This window comes from Limulus polyphemus, unplaced genomic scaffold (genome assembly GCF_000517525.1).
Source record: "Limulus polyphemus unplaced genomic scaffold, Limulus_polyphemus-2.1.2 Scaffold3981, whole genome shotgun sequence".
In the NCBI taxonomy this organism is placed as follows: domain Eukaryota; kingdom Metazoa; phylum Arthropoda; class Merostomata; order Xiphosura; family Limulidae; genus Limulus; species Limulus polyphemus.
In genome coordinates this window covers 55,013-69,418 of record NW_013669591.1, presented here as the reverse complement: position 1 = coordinate 69,418, position 14,406 = coordinate 55,013, and the positions used below count along the sequence as shown (strand labels likewise).

Sequence of the window (14,406 nt, the reverse complement as noted above, 5' to 3'; positions counted from 1 at the left end):
CCCGTTCCTACGGCGTGAGACACTACCTCCCACCTCCTAACCTTTTTGTATATGGTTCTTGGGGGGGGGGGTCGAGGTGTTGCCTGGAGATGGTCCAACTAAGTAAGTCCTCCCCTGTGTTTTGGCTGGTATCCCTCCTTCTACTGTAGATTGGATGAAAAATGACTAATGCTGCCAGGTTTTGGACTGGAGATGCACTCCAGTTTTGCAGTCCCTCATCCTACTATCTGCTTGTTGTTGATTGTAGCTGGATGCAGCGTGTATTCCCACTTGTGTTTGGTTGGGTATCCTCCTCCTACCGCAGTCTGGAAAAACCATACCCTCTACCATCAGGTTTTGGACCAGAGATGTCATCCCACTGTTGCTTTCCTCCTTACTATCATCCACTTGATGTCGGTTTGTGGTGGATCAGGTGTTGGTTGGGTTGGAAATGCCAAGTGGGGACGGAGTTTGATACGGAAGCTCGTCTTTCCTACAAATTTCTGTTTTGAGGTGGGTGATCCTCTGCTTACTGTGGAACTGATGTACTATTACAGATTCCACCAGGTGTTGGATGAGGTTGAACTACCACTATGGTCTGTTGTGCCATAGCCACTCGACACCCACAGGTACCAATAATCGGTAATACATAGTCTGGGATTTTTTTTCATGTTTTTCCAACTTTGATGTTTGTGACACAGTTATAAAAGAGCGAAGATTGTATGCAGATCAGATGTGGTGCAGTCTCCCACTGAGATGTGATATTTTCTTTTTTGGTTCCACACCTCATGGTCTTTCTTTTTGGCACTTCCTAAAGGGGGACCATTTTTCATTGGCTCTCCACCAGTTCTGTGTGGGATTCTAGCTGTTTTGAGAGTGGAGATAAGATATTGTATCAGAAGTTAACAGTTTCCTAAACTGAAAATGTATTTCCAATAGATATTTAGCTCTTCTCACATCCCCCCCCCCCCTCTTCCTCTTTTGTGAGAGGAGGTATCTCTTGGAAATACATTTTCAGTTTAGGAAAATGTTAACTTTTGTGAATAATTCATCATTGTCAATAATCCATATGAGAATTAGTTTAAAGAACGTCCATTATCACAGGTCTTTGCAACAAGTTATTTGATTTGGAAGGACAAGTATTGGCTCTTGTATGAGTAAATGGTTAGGTTTAGAAAAAACAAGGCACATAATAAATGTAATTCATTTTTAACTTGAGATATATAGCTGGCTCCATAATAGTTATAACTTTTAATTTATTATCATCGTGTATCTGTTCCTGTGTTTTTAACTGCCAGATTTGGCCAATTCATACTCCCATTAACCTAGAAAGGAATGGTATTTTAGTAGTACACTGTAACCATGTACCTCGATCAATGAACAATTTACATGTTTATAATAACCAATCATTTACATTAGGTACGATTTTGTTTTAAACTAATTTGAAGTTACAGTTCACTTTTTTTTTGGTGATATCTGAATCTCAGAGTTATATAGCTATAACTACTTTTATCATGAACTTCAGATCTAAAGTTCTAATTGAAAAAATACTGACATCAGGAGTAAATTATGGCTTATTCTAAGATAAATATGCTATCAGTCACACGTATGTAGAAACATATCTTAACACTTATTTTGTTTCTACAGGGTGTCCCACAAGTTTGGACCCATAGGGATAAATACACAATTTATTCTGGATTTATTTATTTATTTATTCAAATTGCACGTCATTAACAGCCATACACTTATCAATTCTTGGTAAACAGTGCCATCAGGATATTTTCTTTCTGGAAATATGTACAACTGACATTAGAAATGTGTTTGTTTATCTTCAGGAATATAATGTCTATTTTTCCTATGGGTCCAGACTTCTGGGACACCCTGTACTTTGCTTGTAGCACCTATAGGTGTAATGCTTGTAGTTATTTTTGTTATGAAGAGACTCAGATTATATGTATGTTATTTATGTATTGGAATTGTTTTATAAATATTTGTTAATAGCACATGTACCTGTGCATTTTGTTACATTTATTTAGCTCACTTCATGGAGAGCTTCTGTTTCATTCACCATACAAGTCTGCTCAGTACAACTGACCAGCAAAGATAGCAATCCAAATTTAGGCGTTAAGTGTCACTTTCATTTGGTTTTGGCTTCACGTAGAAAAATTTGAAAATGGCTGCCAAACTCAAAACATTCACCCAATTTCTTATGTATTTAAACTTGATAATTTTTGGGTAGAGACTCATCCTACCAGGTTTTTTTCGACCAGCTGGTTCCTCAAAAATTTTTGACACCAGACAGATGAATCACAAAACCGTATTTATATACATAAATTCAGGCCAAAAAATGTAAATTTACTATTTTTATCTTTCTTACTCATTTGTGATATGGAGATAAAACAATTTTTATGAATTTAAAAAGGATATAATACACCTCTCCAGGTAATATCTGTTTTATACAAAATCGAATTAACTCTTATACAGTTTGTATTATTTCCTTTTTTTGTTACTCATAGGGGTAATATCTGTTTTATACAAAATCGAATTAACTCTTATACAGTTTGTATTATTTCCTTTTTTTGTTACTCATAGGGGTAATATCTGTTTTATACAAAATCGAATTAACTCTTATACAGTTTGTATTATTTCCTTTTTTTGTTACTCATAGGTCATTTCTACAGTACTTTTAAACTGCATTATTCTCAAGTTACCCCATCAGTTATTATTTATCATAAACTATAAACTGGTTTGCATTAGCATAAATTAGAAAATAACTTTGGGTTGTTTTTTTTTTTGGACAAACTCAACATTTCTGTCAGATGAAAATATATTATTGATCTTTCGTAAATTGTAACACAAGTTCTCCTTATTCTCATTTTTGGGAAATCAAATGTAATGATATAAGGGGCCATCAATCAAATGTCATTGATATGCTCTCTAACTCCCTCTGTATGTTTTCCTAATATAACAACTTGTAGTTTTTGTTCATCTATCCATTTCAGGCAGTTTTTTTTTTGTATACAGAGGTAACTCTAATAAATGTGTACATATGATAGTTATTACTGAAATCATACATTCAGTGTGCATGCATTATTTCTGAAATATCATTGAATTTTTAACCAATTTTTATCTTCACTAATTAATAATTATAAATTATATGGGTGGCTACAATAATGGACAGTGTCATATGGTTCTGGTTCTTTGTGCCAAACTATTTTTATTTATTTATTGTGTTCTGTTTAGTGTGATAAAGATAAGTGACTTAGCATTTATAGTGGTTTCAATTTGTGCCTGAAAAATGTCAATAAATGAAAAATTAGTATTCATCAAGAACCTTTGGCTTATGAAAAAAGTTAAGAAAGAAATGTAAAATTAAAAGACTTAGTATTTAGTTTTCAATTGAAAAAAATGGGCTTTTACAAATGGCTGTGAAAAGTTTATTATCTTTACAATTATTGATATAGAAATGCCCTGAATAACTGCAATTTTTTATTTCTGTTACACATTGCTTGTGTTTCTGAAGGGATAGAATAGAATTGATTATTCGAGGAGTAGAATATAAGTGATTGATAAGTGAATAGATTATAACTAATTGATTTGTGTGTAGAATCTAACTTATTTACCTGAGGAATAAAATATTACTGCTTGCTGGATGAATAGAGCAGAATGGTTTGATGAATGAATAAAATATAACTGATTGCTTGATGAATAGAGCAGAATGGTTTGATGAATGAATAAAATATAACTGATTGCTTCTGGTGAGCAATTGTATACAAGCTTCGTTAAATCCAGATAGTTGTTAACTATGTATTTATTCTTTTGTCTAACATCTTTGTATTAAGTGGATAAGTTATGAAAATAAACCTTGTATTTCTTGTTTTGAATCGGATTACAAATTGGTAGTTAGAGTTTATACTTGTAAAAATTGTGTTGCATATATGTTAAGAGAGAAAATTGTATGTAAGGAATCTGGAATAGTTGGAATGGATATTGATGTGTACCTCAGCCTAGGATAGAGGAATGATTTGATGATTTAGTGTTTCCTGAAAACTTAAAGTACAAGTATTGGACTTTTGTAAAAAACAAACAAAAAAGTCTCATGAGTTTTATTATGAAGATCGTTAGTTAAGTAACTTATTTCTATTTGTAAACTTTACAGACAAACTTAGTGATTTTTCTACCATTTCTGTCACACATTCAGAACTTTGTTAACTACAAAATATCTATATGATACGCCCATAATTTTATGGGATTCTGTACAAATAACTCGTATGTGTGTGATTTTAATCTATTTTAGAATAATGCTTGTAGAAAATGGCCCTTATAGTTATAAGGAGCTTTTCTATACTAGATATGTAATGTGAATATTCACGTAATAAAAACAAATTTTGTTGTCTTTCTTTTATATTGAAGTTTTTTTCAAACAAAAGTTTTATGTGAAACAACAGAATCCCAACCGACCAAGAATCTGTTTATTTGTCGTAAAGCAATTTCCCAACCTTTCTTGCCGCAGAGCATTCTTCAGCAAACAATGAGTGCTCATGCCTTCTTCTAATGAATTTTTAGACCATTAAATTATTTTACTAAAATGAAAATCGTAAGGCAATAATAATCAATTATCAATAATACTTGATTCTCACGGTTTAATTTTAACAAATATAACTTTGAAACCCCCAAATCTTTTCTGTCTTCTTACTTGCTGTTCCATCAAAGTTTATTACCTCCCGAATTTTAAAAATGCCCACTAGGGGCAGTACCACCTAGGTTGGGAAACACTCGTAAAGTATTGAATCGTCTTTTGTTTTACCACATTTCAGCAAGTCTTAGATTTTTATAATATTCAAAACTTTCTTAATAATGAAGACATTAACTCAACTAGTTTTTTACACTCGGAGAGTTTTTAAGTTGGACCAAATATGATGGCAAGTAGAGATTAGCAATAGAGGGGAAAATGAAGGATTTTTGTGACTAGCTTGATCTGCTTCTTGAATATTGGTAAATGGATATTTTTTCTTTTATTTCTGGCAGTATTTATGTCATAAATGTGAATTCAATTTAAGTCTTACAAATTATATTCTCAATCACACATGAGCTATAATAAGTTGAACAATTGGCAGATGTTTATGATCTTGTTCTTGTTTCTTCTCTCATTCTCGGAGAGCTTAAGGCCTCTAAGCCATTTTTATTACTTGAGTTTCCTGAACTGTTTGAAATTTTAACTTAAAAAACAAAAAAGTCCAAAATTCGGTAACAAAATCCATCAAATAACACACCATAATGTCTGAATTCTGTAATTTTAAATTAATTTATCTGTCAACAATATGATTCAAGGAAGCTTTAAAAAAAGGTTTGACTGAGCTGGTTTTTATTAATACACTCTTTATCATATTTTTCACTTAGAAAAACATGCTTGAAATAGTCCGCAATTTCATTTAATATTAGCACAAGTGTTTTTTAATGTTTTGGTTTTGTTAGATATAATATGAAGAACATTAAACTTGTATTCATTAAATTCCTACCATTATCATATGAATACCTCCTGATAGTAACTATATCGTCATATATTCTGGAAGTGTTAAAATATCTCTAAAGAAATGTCAGTTTCATTGTTAGGATACAATTCAATAAACATCAAGCTTATGACAATCAGGATGAAAATGCAGAATAGATGTGGAGAGAAACCCGATTACATCATTTCCCAGTAGTGATGGAGGATATGTGTTGTTATAACAAAAACTTTCCTTGTGGTCATAAACTATTGTATGTAAAGTTAAGATCAAGTTACAAATTCAAATAAGAAATATCACCAATGAGATTAAAATTATACACTGTCACTGCTGAATATGGTGTAGCTCTCAGAAATAGGTTTACAGCAGTGATGGAAATGACACCAAATGAATTACAGGAAAAGATAATAGTTAAAAGCACAGCAAGAGAATTTATTGAGAAAAAAAATGTAATTTGTATTCCAAGGAAATTGGTGGAAACTTTAAAAATTGTTTAAAAAAGGGAAGAATCTAAAGCAAATATGAAGAAAAACAACAACCGTACGTACAGAATTATTCTAAAAGATGATGATCATATTACTTGAATGTGCTAAAAAATAATATATGAAATTCTAAGATCAGTAACGTGTAAGTTTATTCCAAGATTGAATGTGATAAACTATAAAGATGAGTAAATAATAGAAGATGAAGAAATTAAAGAAAGATGGAAAGAGTATTTTGAGGACTTGTAGTAATCGCCAACAAATGGAAGAGTTACTGGATGAAATGAATTACAGCAATGAGCGAAAGAGCCAAAACCATTACAGTAAGAAGTAGAAAAGGCGATGAAACAACTACAAAATAGGAAAGCACCAATCACTGATGAAATAGCAGATTTAGTGAAAAGGCCTGGATTGATTGGAATTCACATAATGCACAAACATGTAAATAGGATATGGGAAACAAACTTATGGTGTGAAGCTTTGAGGCGAGCAGCCTTTGTGCCTACACCAAAAAAGGGGGAACTTGAAAAATTTGCAAAACTTTTAGCTTAATGTTGCATGTAAGTAAAACCTTATTAAAAATGTAGATGAATAGAATCACGAGTAAAATGAAGGAAAATACCAGAAGAGCAGGCAGATTTCAAGAAAAGAACCAGGATTCAAATTTTGAGCCTGAGCATAAAAAAATGTAAAGAATATAGAAATTAATTATACTCGTGTTTCATAAATTACACCAAAGCATTCGGCAGTGTTTGTGTTTTTAGCACAAAGCGACACAATGTGTTATATCTGCTCTACCATAACAGGCAATCAAATTCTGAATTTTTGCATTGTAAATGTGACTCGCAGTGGGACTATTCTACTGCATTCAACAGAAGAATATGTGGGAAACGGGATGGGGTAGGATATCCAAGGCATATTATTAACATCATTAACGAATTACACTAAAGGTAACAGGCATTGGGATTATAAATTGATTTAAGATTGGAAGGGGCTTCATCAAGGATGTGTTATGTCACTGAATATCTTAAACATATATATATAAATACGAGAGAAGATCTTGAATAATAAGCCCCTCCCCTGTGTGAGAAGAGCACGGATAACCCATTGTTTAACTCGTGCTTAATAACGAACGAAAGACTGAAGGAAGGAAACAATTGGCGGGAGATTAATGAACTAATTAATAATAGTGGGATAGTTTTTGGATATAATAACACTTGTCCTCCATCGCTGATGTGTATTTGTGTTGAAAAAAGTTTCTTCCTTCCTCCATCTTTTAGTCTATCCATTGTGTCATTATATTATGGAATGGCCTTGAATTCGCCATTAACCAATTGTATGTGCGACGAAATACACCATATTAGAATACAAAAAACGTTCAGATAAAGTGCGATTAATTTTGACAATGTGCAAAATTTCATAACTGAAAAAAAAAAATCACACAAATCTGTAAACTTTCCTTGTGATAAGTATCTTGGTTGCACACATTTTGGGAGCAAATCAAGTGACTGTTAGTGCACCAAAAGGCTTACCACTGTGAAACTTGAAGTGGTTTCATTCTAGGGAAACATACGTGTACAGAGCATTGCCCATAATCTGTCTTCTACCAATGTTCTATCTTAACATGTAGTATGTTCCCCCCAAATAAAACTATTTCATTATGCTTATAAGTCACTACGAACTTAAACTTCTCAATGTTTTACAGAATAGGTACCACGGTTCTTACGTACGATAGCCCGACACTAAAAATTATAAATGTTTTAATAAAATAAGAGCGATTTTTAATAACAATAAAAGAAAACAGTAAAATAAGATTTGGTAATAATAATAATAATAAAATAATCTTGGAGTCGTCTTCGGGATAACGGATACGCAATAAAAAATTATATTGTAAAACAAAAATACACGTGAGTAACATGTTTAACCAGATAACAGTATTTACCTGTCCTTAAGTCAAAAGTGAGATACAATGGAAGTATAAGAATGGAGAAATATTTATAATAACATATTTTCAACAATAGTGCACACAAATGTGTTTTTATTTATTTGTTTGTTTTGTAATAAAGCACAAAGCTATACAATGGGCTATCTGTGCTCTGCCCACCACGGGTATTCGTAGCGTTGTAAATCTACTGGATGGGCTGCACACAAATAAATAAAAATTGATTTTGAAGAGGAGTTAAAAACTTGCTCAGAATCGAGAGTAAAAAAAAATTGAGGTATTATTATTGTTACTTTTATTATTAACATACCCATGTTACAAATTTAAAACAGAAGATTTGACAGTGTTATGATAGAATTTAGGAATTGTCCCCGATAATACTTTAGCGAAAAGTAAAAATGCTTATTTCCAACCAGCCAACCTTAATTGTTCTTTGCTTCTGAGAAGACATTCAAGAGAAGTTTAACTTACTATTATTGCACTGCAATTATTTAAAATTATCGCATCATTTAGTATTTAGAAATGGTTTCACGTTGGATGATTAAGCAACAGAAAAAGAGTCAGAGATTAAATATAAAAAAATCACGAAAACTCCGTATGATTTTCTTTTATAATTTTTAGTACATGTATTTGTTAAGTAACGGACTTGTGATGTCGTTTCGCTCCTGCTTCCCTCTGCCACGAAACATCATTTGAACAGAATATTTGTCACCATATAAAATGTGCTAAGTTTTGATACAATTTTATCTTAGCGAATATCTTTATACTAGGATTTTTTTCCAGTTGATTACCAGCATTTTTACTTAGAAATGGAAAACATTTTACAATAAAAAAAGGGAACATCTTATCTTGTATTCCATGTCATTATAATTTAGCTGTTTAGATGGCGCTATATTGTTTACCTATCACAAAAAACGAATAAAAGCCTTGAGAGTTGTGTGTGTGGGAGCTGTTATGTAAGGTGTTAGTATAGGGTGTATTGAATTGTAAGATATCGTATGTCAGTTGTGTAACAAATGAAATTTCGTTATTTTAGGTGAATTTCATGTTTGGACAAACTGAAAATTTAGGAGAAGTGTTACTGTTAGTGTCAAAAAATGGGATATTCATTACTTGTCTTATGGTACTTTGGGCCAGTTGTCTCGTGCATATCTGTCGGACTGTTTTATTCTCTTAACAAGTTGATAGTCACACCCTCAGTAGTTAGGAGGTCACCGTTACTTCAATGGAGGTGGAGGAACATTACTGTTTCGTTAATACATTCCGCTATAACAGGACTTGCTTCCATATTGTGGTAAGAATGTTTTGTCAGTAAAGAATTATAAAGAAAAACATTCGTTTTGTAGACTGTAAATGTAATTTACAAAGCATGAAAATTCACTCTTAGTTCTCTTAATTTTACTTTTCCTGTTTTACTTTTAGCCTTAGAAATTTAGAATATTACATGATACATTACATCTTTCTTCCAAGTTCCATTCAGTGTATATTTCACGTACTTTTATGTTGTTACATTGATATTCCACAATGTAGGAATATCATACTTAACTGTTATGTTATTTTATTGCAAACTAATACTAATAATAATAACCTAATGTAGTATTTCAGTTTCTACCTTACATTCTTGCAATGACTTCATTTGGATATGCAGCCTCAAGACACGCTGTAGCGTATCGTGCTGCCAAAACAACCTGCAGGATACAGGAGTGGTAGTTTTGCGATTTTCTATTTTCAGTAGTTCGGACTGTGGTAATCCAAACTATCTTATATTTTCAGTAGATGTGCTCTACAGAACCCTTACTTTACATATAGAATTTCAAAGCAATCCATTAAGAAATACACGAGATATAAAATCTCGAATTTTGATTGAATGTTTTCCTAATTTTTTACTTCGCGCCGAAAGTACGTATACTTTATTTGATAGAAAAAACATACTTAACTTTTATGGATTTTTTAAAATTTGGTACACAGATATATTTTTAAAATCTACATTTGTGTGTCAAATTTGGTTTAAATATCAGAGACATGAAGAAATTTATTCAACAAAAGCCGATCAAATTTGACGAAAAATTTTGCGCACGCCTACTCAAAGTCACGTGAGATACCGGTCTGAAATTTTTACTACAACTTCACCCAAAGGTAAAAATGGACTATTTTTAATTTTTCGTCATTCGGATTAAAGATTGCTGATTTAGAAGCAATTAGAGAAGTTAAACTATAGGGTGAAATGACGTGCAGATACACAAATATTGGTTAGGCCAAGCAAACTAGATTATCAGTGTGTAGCTCAAGTTTTCAAAAGAATCGTACGGGTGGACGGTTACTATTTATTGTCAACTTTTAAGTACAAATTTGCTAAATTTTATAAAATTTTCCTAATTAGAATTTAGAGAGCGTTTAGCATCACGTGATATTAGCATAACCATTAGTGTAAATAATGATGCTTGATGCGCTATACTGACTGCATGCTGGTGATGACAAGTAACTGTTAATCTAGATTCCATGGCGTTATTATATGTAAAGGAAGTTATTAACATTGTTTAAGAGAAGAAAAATTATCACCAAGTATTTTAAAGAATGTGGTTGGTTCTGTAAAGTATAGGTATGTTTCAAATAAAAGGGGTGGTGATCCTAAAGCTAATATTATAGAGTGTCACATTCTTACTTGCTGTGATTTGTTGGTGTGTATTGACAAAAAGTCATGATATCTAATGAAAAACACCTTAGGTGTGGCCACAAATGGATTGAGTGTGCCCCAAGGTGGGAAAAAAATGTGGCCTGGCTTACTAATGGATGAATATTTGCTGTAAAATTCTTATCAATGCTATAAGTGTAGCTACCAGTTTGGTCAACAGTTTTGATTACATTCCTTTAAGTCACATGCTCAATCCATTTTTGGCCTGAGGTGTTTTTGATTAGATATATTGTAACTGTGTAAGAAACCACAGAAGTTTGATTTAAATTGGTTGTTGAAATAAATAGTGTGATGAAAACAAAATTGACTAAAACACATGACAAAGTAGTCAACAGATCCGTACTAGGTTGAAAGCTCATTTCTTGAATTTAAGGTAATTTACTATTACGAGCTCTGTTAAATGGTAATAAAACTGAAGTTCAAAACTGATTAGAACATCATAATCATTAGATTATTAAAGAGAAAACTAGTGTAGTTGTTCAACATAGTAAATTATATATTTTTAATATTTTTTTTTCTTTACTGTTCGTGATGTATTTGATTCACTATTTATCAGTAAATGTCCATATTCTTTTTAAAATCAAATGTTTTATTAGTAAACCATTTATCAAAATATAACTGATTTTGTGTTGATTTGAATATTTAGCTTAATTTAAACTTATATGAGAACCAAGTCAAAATTCCATTGTTTCTTTATGTAAAATCAGTGGATTCATTGGATTTGGTACTCTTTACTTACTGTAAATATTTATGGGCATCTTTTATTTACATTTTTGTTTCAGTATTTTGTTAAATCCTCTAGAAAACTAGGTCAGAATTGTGCAAAATCTGACTTTTCTAGTACGTGCACAGTAAGGTATCTAGGCTAGTGTGTAGAAATAGCGTCTGAGTAATGGTGTGATCATGACTAAAATTTGTGCTCTTTGGTTTCATTATCATTTAACCCACTCTCACCGCTTTTACCCACTAATATTTTCTGTTATAGGCATGAGCACTGATAGTAATTCTGAGATAAAATAAATAACATTTCGGTGTCACATTGTTATCTTAAATGTACATATACATTATATAACACTGATAAACTTTGGTTACATAATAAAGACGTGATTCTAACAATGAAAACTTGTGTCTTATATAAGCAGTTGTAGGAGAAGACACTACCAAGATATGGACTTATTCTTAACTATTTCTCAAGGAGAGATCTTGATGAGTTGTGAAGTTTTATTCCATTGTTTTATAAATGCTGATTGATGAAGAATTTAACATTTCTGAATGTGAACAGCTTTGATTTTTTCTTTATTAATTTCTTATACTGGTTTTGTGACTTCAAAGGTCACCCTTCAGGATGTAATTTTACAGATAATTTATAATACAAATGTTCAAATACCACTATTAAACTAAACATAAATGACCTAGTTTAAGTACCCATATTTTGAAAATTTATGAACATAGAATACAATCCTTGTGTAAATTATAAATGCTTCCTCACTCTTGCCTATCTCTAGACTGATCAGAAAACTATGTGAGGCTATTTGAATTATTGAGTGATTATGGTTCTTGGATGAAGTGTGTTAGTTTCTAAAGTATATTTTGTTGACATGTTGGTTGTTTAATAAGACATTATTTTTCTCTTCACTTCTCCTGTGCCTCTTTTCTGTTTTCCATTGATTGGAGCTCTGTATTTTTCTGTGCTATTTAGAATTAGTTTATCATTGCTGCTACAAGATTCTTGTACTCTATAGAGATTCTTCTACAATAAGTCTGTTGCTTTTAATTCCAGATGTTCAAATAATCATGGTTCGTGTGGATCCTATGCAGTACAATATATGCCCCTCTCCCTGTGCATATCATTAGTTATAGGGTGGTACAATATATGCCCCTCTCCCTGTGCATATCATTAGTTATAGGGTGGAAAATTTGGTGGATCCATACTGACTGTGGGTGTATTCCATTTTCAGGTAGCACTTGGGGAAACTATTGCAGAGTCCTGATTGTAGAATAAATAGTACGTATAAAGAGGTTTTGACTACCTTTTTCCTTCTCCTGTGGCTGACTGTTGTTTCAACTGTGTTGAGAGCATGTGGATTTGTGTTGATTAGTTTGTTTGATGTGCCTACTAGTTTCTGCAGAGAACACTTGGACATTTAGAAACTTTTTTTCTAGGTTAGCATGGCATTATTTTTGTTCTGATTATTCCTTCAATGTAGTTTGGAGTTTCTAGCATTGGTGATGAGAGAGAAGAGTGTATATATATATATATATATATATATATATATGTGTGTGTGTGTGTGTGTGTGTGTGTGTGTATGTAACTATTGCATTTTTTAAATAAAATGCATTCTAAGTACCTCTTCAGCATCACTCTCTCTCCCTGTGTGTTTTCTTCCTTGTCTGGATTGGTTGTTGGGGGTTTAAATGTGGTACCAAGGTAGGCCAGATGATTTGTGTCATGTATAAGAGCTTGTTTAATTGGTGGAGAAATAATATACAGACTACAGCTGCATTCCAAAAAAAAGTTGAGAAAACACTTTCAGTATGTATACATTTGTACTTATATTAGTATTATTATGGGATGTTTTAAGTTTTGATACTTGCCAGTTGGGAGCTAGTCTGAAATTAAAGACCATGATTAGAGAGGTGAATGGTTGTTTAAAATATATTTTGTATATAAAATTAAAGTATTTGTGACCAATAAAATGTGTCTCGGTGGATATGTGAACTACCAGTCTTTATGTATCATATACATCATCATTGTGACAGTATACTCCATCTGGAGTGAAGATCTTTTTTTCACTGAAGAAGAAACAACTTTGTGATTATTTCATATTTTTTTCTAAAATCATACAAGTCTAAAAGTTTTAATGTTAAAAACTAAATTGTACAATTTCAACAGGAGACTGAAATAATGATTCTTCTGTATTGAACATCACAGGCAGAGATGTGTTTAGATCTGTCATTCTTCTACTGTAATGCTGGATTGATAGCTCGCAGAGGACACATTAGCCTTTGGAAACTTTTTTTGTCTGAGTAGTTAGCACAGAATGTCTACATCATTGTCAAGTTACATGAATCATTGTTGTACATTTCTTTAACAGCCTAAACAAATGAAAAAGTTTTATGCTATGCATAATTTTATGTACACATGTTAATACCTTAAATTACTGTTGTGTTACTTAGTTAGTGTACGCATACTTCAGAGCCTTATAGGGAAGAAAGATGCTTTAACTGTAAGTATTCCTACATTTTATGCATATAGTATATTAGGAGTAAGGTTATTCAGCATGTTCTAAACACTACCATGACACAAAAGGTTTAGTTCTTTGAAGCCCGAACTTAAAATAAGCTAGTAACCTATCTTAGGTAGACATATGTACAGGAAGAAGGAACCTATGATTGTGATACCCAAGTTTTTTTTTTTTTAATAGTATTGTATAGCCTTAGTATTTAACTTTTTGAAAACCAACGATGTTGAGAAATAAAAACAGTTGTGAATTTTGTCAGGCGTGTTTCTTCATAATACAAGTTTCCATAAACTGGATTACAGTTGCACATGTACAGTTTGTTATTTATCGATCTCAGACCATAAAATGTGTAGCTTATATGCCTGCTACGTCTGTAAGTTGTCATGTGTGTCTTAGTTTGTCCGTTGTAACTGTAAGTTGTCACGTGTGTCTTAGTTTGTCCGTTGTAACTGTAAGTTGTCACGGGTGTCTTAGTTTGTCCGTTGTAACTGTAAGTTGTCACGGGTGTCTTAGTTTGTCCGTTGTAACTGTAAGTTGTCACGGGTGTCTTAGTTTGTCCGTT

At 32.2% G+C, this 14,406-nt stretch overlaps 1 protein-coding gene across 1 annotated transcript in view; it reads left to right on the top strand.

Moving 5' to 3' along the window:
- Window positions 1–8,851: 8,851 nt before the first annotated feature.
- LOC106470394 (TLC domain-containing protein 2-like) overlaps window positions 8,852–14,406 on the top strand; it is a 17,429-nt gene continuing 11,874 nt past the window's right edge. The window contains exon 1 of the mRNA XM_013930944.2: window positions 8,852–9,204. Within this exon, the coding sequence (XP_013786398.1) occupies window positions 9,008–9,204 (197 nt within the window). The 5' untranslated portion in view covers window positions 8,852–9,007. The remainder of the gene's footprint in view (window positions 9,205–14,406) is intronic.